The 9035-nt window shown below is 43.2% G+C and overlaps 2 protein-coding genes across 2 annotated transcripts; both read right to left on the bottom strand.

Moving 5' to 3' along the window:
• Positions 1-920: 920 nt before the first annotated feature.
• Positions 921-1651, bottom strand: LOC129618263 (basic salivary proline-rich protein 1-like). The gene is made up of 2 exons (XM_055533054.1): positions 1645-1651; positions 921-1558 (listed from the first exon to the last, which is right to left on the bottom strand). Exons 1-2 carry the CDS (start codon positions 1649-1651, stop codon positions 921-923), a joined length of 645 nt encoding a protein of 214 aa, XP_055389029.1.
• Positions 1652-7485: 5834 nt separating this feature from the next.
• On the bottom strand, positions 7486-8581 carry LOC129618265 (MKI67 FHA domain-interacting nucleolar phosphoprotein-like). The gene is made up of 3 exons (XM_055533055.1): positions 8237-8581; positions 8019-8160; positions 7486-7670 (listed from the first exon to the last, which is right to left on the bottom strand). The coding sequence occupies exons 1-3, from the start codon at positions 8579-8581 to the stop codon at positions 7486-7488; spliced, it is 672 nt and encodes a 223-aa protein (XP_055389030.1).
• Between the last annotated feature and the right edge of the window lie 454 nt (positions 8582-9035).

Below are 9035 nucleotides of genomic sequence, written 5' to 3' on the forward strand. Positions count from 1 at the left end.
ATTGCGAAGAAGAGCGTCAATAATACGATCTGAAGTGGAACTACAGAATTGAAAAATGAGCTTCAAAGAATGAGCTTCAGGGGAAAGGAGAAAAATAGACTAAAACAATTAGTAACAGATGAATACAATCAATAACAGATGAATAGTGGATGACAGATCAATACACTAAGAGTCAGATAAATAAATTAATAAACAGATGAATCCCAAGTAATCATTCATAACAGATCTATACACTCACGGAGTCAAATACCCTTCTCTTGCAATGATATCAAGAGCCCGTATGACAGCAAACTCCTTCATTGAACCAAGCGATCGAATTATCAATGGGACAAGATTAAAATGATGAGATTCTTTTGAACAAGGAAAGAGAAGACGATTTGGCAATCGGTGAGTTGTTTTCTCCCTCTGAAACATTTCTTGAAGATCATCACTCTCGGAAGTCCCAAACTCAGAAATCTCTTGTCCGCCATAAGCGTAAATTTCATCAATCCATTTTTTACCATTTTCAGTTTTCATTAATTCAATTTTTTTATCTGATTTGGCGAGAGTCAACACCCATTGAATATTCACCAAATCGATGCCTCGACAGACAAATGAAGGGGCCTTCAATCCCCGGAAAATTTGATTCAGATGACGTTCAGATGGACAGAATTTCAAATCACCCGCAGCCTCCATGATGGAGGACACTGTGTAAGGTTTTGCTAGACGAAGTTGAATCTTCCAGTAAAGCGCTTCGAAGATCGCTTGGCAAGCAATTGGGTCCCTGTATCCAATTTTAGAGTAAATCGCCAGCGCGCTTGCCAACTCGTCAGATGAAAAATAAGGCAACATTTTGATGACTTGTCTGCTATAGTCGTGCCATAAATCAGCATCCATCAATGAAACTCTTCGCGGCTGCTTCCATTTGGATTAAGAGAGCGTCACAGGAAGGGAACTCGGCGAATGGGCGGAATGGATCCTGCTCTTCTCATACCATCTCTTTGGTGATATGGTGGTTTCCGTCTTCCTTGACTTTCTTTTCCGTTTTCTTCTTTTTCGCATCCTTTTTTTCTGATTCCATGAGAATCGTGCCTGTTTGGCGGTCTTCTCGGATTGGTGACCCTTTCTTGGAAATTCAACTCGCTTTTTGGGGCGGGTCTGGTTGCTCGCTTGGGCGGTTCTGTGGCTCGCTTGGGCGGTTTCTGTGGCTCGCTTGGGCGGTTCTGTTGCTCGCTTGGGCGGTTCTGTCGCTCGCTTGGGGGGTTGTGTGGCTCGCTTGGGCGGTTCTGTTGCTTGCTTGGGCGGTTCTGTCGCTCGCTTGGGGGGTTCTGTTGCTCGCTTGGGGGCGTCTGTTGCTCGCTTGGAAGTCCGCGGTTTGTGTCGACCCTGCTTGACCCTTTCTTGCTATTCGCGGTTCTGTCGATCCTGTTCGCGGAACATTCGTATGAGAAGCAGCTGATTTCGAGAAGAATCTTAATTGATGATAATAGCGTTGCTTCTCTGAATTCCACTTTAATGAGCAGAGAACTCCTCTTTTTATCGAGGATGGTGTTCTGAATAGCATCAACGTCACGCCTGACTGTTTGGAGTTCCAAGGTAAAAATCATTAACAAACAAAACACCAACAAACAAAACATTCCTTCGAAAAATGGCATTTGCCCTTACGAGACATTTCCACTGAAGTTGAACCAAATGAAGAATTTCCTTGAAAATCAGGATGAGAAATGATCTCTCAGTGGGGAATCGTCAATTCTTGAGAGCTCTTTCTCAGCTTTTTGCAACACTTCAATTAATTCATTAATTTTTGAACGAAATTCTAGGCGTGTTTGTGATTCCATCGTGAGTGTAAAATGCAGCAAAAGTCGGTTTAACGTTGCGTAGCCGCTATCCTCCACAGCACTCATCATTTCGGATAAGAATTGTCCCAACGATTTCTCCACATCAAGAACTTTTTGGCTGATCAGCTGTCGGGATCTGTCCTGATTCTTCGACGAGCGATAGAAGAAGTTCCCTTCTGGTGAAGAATCTTTGCTCGCATGTTCTGACGTGCGCCTTTTTTGCTTCTAATTCCGTTTCTGTCGATCGAATTTTCGTTTCCAAGGATTCAAGTTCCGAAGCAAGTCGCTGAGCCTCGACGTCAGATCTGAAAATGCGACCCCGCATCACACGAACGGACGCACACCCCGGACTTACGCTCGGACTTCCGCCTGAAGTGAAGCCGACTTTTCGATGAGAAGATCAGCGTCGCTCTGCGCTTCCAACTCCGCTCGTAGTCGATCTCTCTCAGTGTTGCGTCTCTTGTGCTCCTCCTCGAAGCGCTTCAATTTTTCAGTCAGTTGTTGAAGCCGACTGCGACGCTCAACGATACTTGTCGACGCCAATTGAGAGCGAAGATCAGCAGCAATGAGAATGAAGGAGAGTGTCCGAATTTGCGTTGCTTTGTCTAAGATCTACCATTTGGACAAAGAATGAACGACGACGCTGTCTGTGTTTATATCACCTCTGGCATATATACCAACAATGCTATGTATATATCAACTATGTACATATCAACTATGTACATATCAACTATGTACATATCAACTACGTATATATCAACTACGTATATATCAACTATGTATATATCAACTACGTATATATCAACTACGTATATATCAACTACGTATATATCAACTATGCATAAATATCAGCTGTGTATGTACATCAACTGTGTATCAACTCTGAATATATCAACTACGTATACGTCATGTATATCAGCTCCGTATATATATCAACTGTGTATATATATCAACTGTGTATATTTATCAACTGTGTATATTTATCAACTGTGTATATATATCAACTGTGTGTATATATCAACTGTGTATATTATCAACTGTGTATATATATCAACTGTGTATATATATCAACTGTGTATATATATCAACTGTGTATATTTATCAACTCTGGATATATCAACAAGTCGCGAGCGATGAATCTTGCCGTAGTTGGCAAGAATGGTTAGATGACGGACGGGCTGACCTGGTGATTCTGATAACTCCTGAATATCAACACTCCTCTCTCACGAATTGCGGTAATCTGGAAATGATGTCACTCATTTGAGATTTTGACATTTCCTTAATAGAAGTGGATGGAGAGGGAGGCGATCCCTCTGACTGCTTGGGTGATGTGCCAGGAGTCTGTTGACTTCTCGCATTTTCCACTGATGATAACCAATTCTCTAAATCAACAATCGTCGTCTCGATAATGTTGAGCTCCGTTTCAGATTTTTTGTCTTTGGCCGATGCGTCATTGTGACTGATTTCAGCTTGGGACAGAGCCGTTTGAAGCATGGAAACTTTCTTCTGGGCAACTTTTGTCTGGTTTTCTTTTTGCGCGACTTGTTCAGCAATTTTCTTTTTTCTTTCTGGAGCTTCTGAAATGAATCGCTCGAAATCTATCCATCGATCTCTTTTGTGTTGCGCATTACGTCTAGCTGTTTCTCAGCGCTTCCTGCATTCTTCGGGATTCCGCATTTAAATCAACGAAGAGTCGCAACAAAGAATCTGCTCCAGCTCGTGCCTCACGAAGTGCAGTTGAATGGCGCGTCACTTCTGAGTGGATATCAAACAAATGCTCCGTCGATGCAGAAAGTGATGCAAGTTCCGATTCTATTGCAGTTGAAGCGACTGAGAACACAACAACCATGAAATTCATAACAACCATGAAATTCATAACAACCATGAAATTCATAACAACCATGAAATTCATAACAACCATGGGATTCACGAGATTCACTTCAGACAGTTCAAGAAATGGAATAGTGGCGCACAAAGAGGCAGACGCGTCATAACAAGGGAGCCAGAAAGGCTTTTTAGATGCGAAGCTTAGGAACACTCGAGGCACCGTCTTACCAGTAATTCCGCTTCGAGTCAACCCCTGCCCTTCTAAGCGCGTTCGTGTTTCCGTCAAGAAGTCTTTCGCCATAATTGTTGTTCCCTTGATGGCCTCTTGGCTCATCAAATAGTCCTTAAAGTGATTACTGAAGTCATTCAAGGAACTCTCGCTCAGAGGAAGAGGCGTCTGTCTCTCGGCAACAAGTCGCTCCTCTCGCTGAAGTCTTCCATCCTCCGACTTTAATTGATCGCGTTGAGCATTCATCGATAATTCGCACGATTTGAGGAGAGCAGAAATGGCCGTCATTCTCTGATGAAGAAGTCGCTGAGGGACGCCGAAATCGACTGGCGGTATTCCAGATCTTTGCTGAGGAGCAACATCTTTGTGAGGCTCGATCGGTGCGACGCCTACAGACGGGCGATCGAGAGGCATCGAAAACGCCTTCTTTAGAAGAGGGAAAACTCGAATTGGTGGGGATTCATGATTGGGACTAATAGATGCGGGGACTGATGGAGGTTCCATACGACGATGAGATTGATCTTCCTCTAATCCCCTCAATCACCCACGGAATACTGAGTAAAATGGAAGCCGCGTATGTTCTCGAGATTTCAGAAAAATCTCCAACAAGAATCGATTCGAATAATTGAAGACATTGAGGAATATCAATGAAGACTTGCCACGGGGGAAGTCGTTCACTTTGCGTGACTAAATAGCGAATGAGATATTGATTATGATTCGAGACTCTTACACTCAAATGCGTACGAAGATTGAAAGGAGATGTTGAGAATAACGACGTCAAGTCGGAATGAAGTCCATCGCTATGAAGTGAGTTGTGATTGCCACCAAATTCGAACGCCATTTTGTTCGGTTGTGGACTCGCTCTGCCGGATGTGTCATCAATATCACTTTGTGCAGACGATGGTGTCCAACCATCAGTTGATGTTGAAGTTGCACTGAGATCCTCCAAAACGGCTCGCTGTAACATGCGCATTGGTGCAGCCATATCAAACGAGTTAGCGCTAAGGTTCCCTCCTATGCCGTTCATGGGCTGCACCGACATGTTTGCCTGGGAATGATTGCTACGAGGATTGACTGCTAAACCTCTGATATGACGATGGCGACATCGGGAGAGAAGTAAATTGATAACCCAGAGAACAAAATTACAGACGTTTAATTGACACTCGCGTTCATCTGAGGGGTTGCGATCGTCAGCTGCACAGAGTTTGAGCAAATTTAGAAGACGTTGAGTGATCGCTGGTGTTGAGCAACATCCAATGTAGAGCATCAGAAAGTCCAATTCTTGGAGATCGACTGGTTCGCTTTCCCTCTCTTTCATGTTCATTCTTTCACGATGAGAGTGCAATGGATCTTGCGGTCTTGAAATCACAGATGTTGATCTCGAGCCTTGTGCTGCGATGACGGCTGGGAAAGGCAACGTCTGGCTGTAATGGGGGGTGGTTGGCTCAACCGAGCGTCATCAACAGAATTCGGATAATCGCTACTCGAATCAACATCGATATCTAAACGATCCGATTCGAATGCTTTTTGAACTGCAAGATCAAATTCATGAAAATCAAAAATCTCGACGATGGTTGTTGGATCCCTGTAGGATTGAGAATCGCTCGAAACTCGTGATGGAAAGAGCTTCAATCTCTCTTTGCGACAACTGGAACCACTTAATTGTCCGCGTAACGCGTCGATGCTTCGACCCGCGTGAAGTCCGATATTCGCTGAACGAAATTTATTCTTCATAATCAGAAGAGACACGACAAGACCGCAGAAAAGACGAGCAGTTGAATTTGTCGAGCGAAACAAAGATCCAAGTACATCAATTCCTGAAGAAAAGAAAAACACAATAGGAAACACAAAGAATCATCCGCCAATTCAGACTCCTTGGAGGGAAATGGGCATAAGAGAAGATTAGGATGAGTAAAACAATAAGGGATGCAGGTTCCTCGCTCTTCCCTACACGCTTGAACCCTCATCATAGGTTGATCACTAGGGATGTGCATGGAAGAGCAACTGACCTAAACTTTCGGGTTCTGATAAAGCTGTTTGCAATTCAGGCTGGTCGATGGAAAGCCAAAGTAGAAGACCCAGGAAGGAGTGGAATAATGATAAGACTGAGCTGCGAGCGATACGATGAACTTGGGACAATCCATGTTGGGCACGGAAGAAGGTAACTAAGGATTGGGGGTACAGAATGACTAAAGAATAGAGACATTCTCTAGCATTTGTGACGAGAGCAACATCAGTAGGAAATCTTTCAAGTAATGTAAGAAGAGATGAAAGAGCGTTGAACCGAACCAAAGACTGTCGGGATTCTACAAATTGAATAAATAGGAACAAACAATTATGCTTTGATACTCACTGGGGCATCGGAGACAAATTTGAGTCAACGTTAAACAAGATCGCGTTAATAATGCAGAATTATCAACAAGAGTTGTGCACTTCACAAGTCTTTCAGTGACGAGATCTTGGGACGCTCTACCTAAATTCAAATCAGTGTCGTCTCGAAGCAAAAGTTTGAGATCTTCAACTCTTTGTAATGCAACAGCTTCATCGTGCAATGGACCCAAAAAATGGGCGATCGTCACCACAGAATCATCCACATCAAGGAAATTCCACAGCAATGCAGATGTGCACGCGTGGGGATGCTTGAGAAGACGTTGAAGGTAAATCTCGAGGGCTGCACGCCGACTGACAAAAAAAGAGCATGGGGATGTACAAATGCTCAGATAAGTACTTTGCTTGCAAGCTGCGCTGTTTCAATAACAACTTGAAAAAACGGCTCAATTTGGGGCAGTGTGCAAGTTCTATAACAGACTTGCTCCAGAACATACTTTTTGCGACATTGCTGCTCTTGACTCACTTTTCTACGAAATCAGGGTCCAAATTTCCGAAAACCTTTTTGGGCGGAAACTCCGGAAGAGGATCATTTGTTACATCGCTCGACAACTAGAGAAAAATGAGAGAGTCAAGATGAAGAAGTGAGTATGAGATTCAGAAGAAATAAGCGTTTGATTGATTGACTAAACTGATTGACTAAACTGACTGACTAAATATCATCATCATCGAGAGTGATTGACTTGAGAACGCAGCAGGCATCTTTTAACGTACCGCACGGTGAAGGTCTAAGAAATGACTGAATCGTTTACTAACGGTGGAGCTCTGTCCACTGGCCTCTAGAACTTCAACAATGTATTCTGAATGTTGACCGATGAAGACAGATCGGACGACGTCAGTGCGACTGATGCGGATTTGAAGGACTTCATGAATTCGTGAGCGGAACAAAGATGTCATGGGAGCTCTACTTGTAAAAATGGATCATGTTGAATGGATGAGGAGATTGAGACCAGTCGCACTGGACTGGCCGAAATCTGTTCTTATGGTTAAAGGGTCACAGCCAGTTAGATTGGGTGTCCAAAAAACCAGAAAACTCAGAATCGTACAAAAGTCATTCTTTTATGAGTCGCTTCTCCTTCTTCCAGCTAATCTATCGTTCTATACCTTGCAATCAAACCCTCTTCTGCAGTGTTACGTTACAGGAATCGTGGTGCGTCTTACAACCTGACTGCAGACATGTAGCTACAAAATTCGGCAAATCTTTGGAGGAGAAAAGCACGGAATTCATTGTCGTGTCAACGTCGGTGGAGTGTAATCAATGCCTAGCGCTTTAATTTTCTCTAATTTTGAAACTTCTTTTTCCAACTTATGGGAAGCTTGGCTTTCGGTCATTTCCGCATCTGAGAACGAACATTTAAGGATTTCTCGAACTGCTAGCTGCATGTACGAAATGCTGTTGTTATGAAATGCTGTTGTTATGAAATGCTGTTGTTATGAAATGCTGTTGTTATGAAATGCTGTTGTTATGAAATGCTGTTGTTATGAAATGCTGTTGTTATGAAATGCTGTTTATGAATGCTGTTGTTATCGATGTCTCATATCTCACCTAGACGATGATATTTTTGCCGTGCTCTATCGACATGGAAGGACCGCTTCGGGTATTTGACGTAACGGGAAAATAAACCTAAAGGAATAGATTGCCGTGAGACGAGAAGCATAGAGGATGATGAGGATCATGGGGAATGATTAGATGTACATTGAGAGATGGGGCCATTTTACTCGAAGTCAGGCCGGGTGTTCTATAAGCATTAACGCACCAGAGTGGATATCCGTTGATGGTATTATTCGACACTTCAATGTCCTTCCAAACATTAAATAGCCATTCATCGTCTGGCTTGCGATTTCAGCGACTTCTTTTGAAGCAAATTCAATAAAAGCATAATTCTTTGATCTTCCTGTCTGATAAAGGAAAGACAAAAAGCCATGAAAGAAGTCAAAAACAAATAGATGTTTTTAAATATAGAATAGTTTTTACCTTCTTCGATCTGACCAGCCGAAATCGTGTAATATCTCCGAATTGGCGGAAAAACTTCCTCAATTGAGGTTCCAAAAAACCGGGAGGCAAATGCCCGATAAGAAGCACTCCGCGGTCTGACACTTTCTGATATTCCCCGCCCGTCAAAGGCCTTCTTTTCTTCTTTGGCTGTTTGCTGCTTTCTGACGCTTCCTGAGACTCGGGAGATTTTTCAGTAATTTCTGATCCATCGACTGGCGGGAGAATTTCATCGGCATCATCTTCTGAACGGTCATGTTCCTTGGGAAGGTCTGCGTCTCGTTTCTTACGAAGACTCAATTGACGCGGGCGTTTTTCTCGGAGCATTTGACAAGTTCAAACAGGTCAGCAAGCTGTGCCATGGGACAGAATGACACCGCTCCTTCATCTGCTCTTCGGTTCTGACAGCGATACTCTTGTGGGTTCGTGAATGGTATCAAAATGGGAACATAAAATCAAGTGACGGAAGCTCAAAAGTATGAACAATTACTTTAGAGTCTAATTCGACCATCGGCCTCGATCACTGTTTTTCCCTTCTTAAACGTAAGCGTCTTGCAAAGTGAGAAACACAGCTCTTTTCATCTTGAACATGATTGAAGCAATGTAATATGGATTGCAGAAGCTTCTATCTTATCAACTTTGCAATAATATTGAGTTGAAGGGAATCCAACGTTGGCGCAAATGGATCCACCAAGTGGAACATCATCCATGAGTCGCCCAACAGTTTGTTCGCATCTCTCAACACACCGCAATGTTGCTACATCTGCCGACATCGCAAATA

Source organism: Condylostylus longicornis, unplaced genomic scaffold (genome assembly GCF_029603195.1).
Source record: "Condylostylus longicornis isolate FDR11 unplaced genomic scaffold, ASM2960319v2 ptg000786l, whole genome shotgun sequence".
Classification (NCBI taxonomy): domain Eukaryota; kingdom Metazoa; phylum Arthropoda; class Insecta; order Diptera; family Dolichopodidae; genus Condylostylus; species Condylostylus longicornis.

Excerpts from the sequence above, each read along its gene's own strand:
- LOC129618265 (XM_055533055.1), bottom strand. The coding sequence starts at position 8,581 with ATGCTCCGAGAAAAACGCCCGCGTCAATTGAGTCTTCGTAAGAAACGA. Across the intron at positions 8,161-8,236 it reads GGCTGGTCAGATCGAAGAAG|ACAGGAAGATCAAAGAATTA; the intron begins GTAAAAACTATT and ends TTCCTTTATCAG. Across the intron at positions 7,671-8,018 it reads ATCAACGGATATCCACTCTG|CATTTCATAACAACAGCATT; the intron begins GTGCGTTAATGC and ends TCATAACAACAG.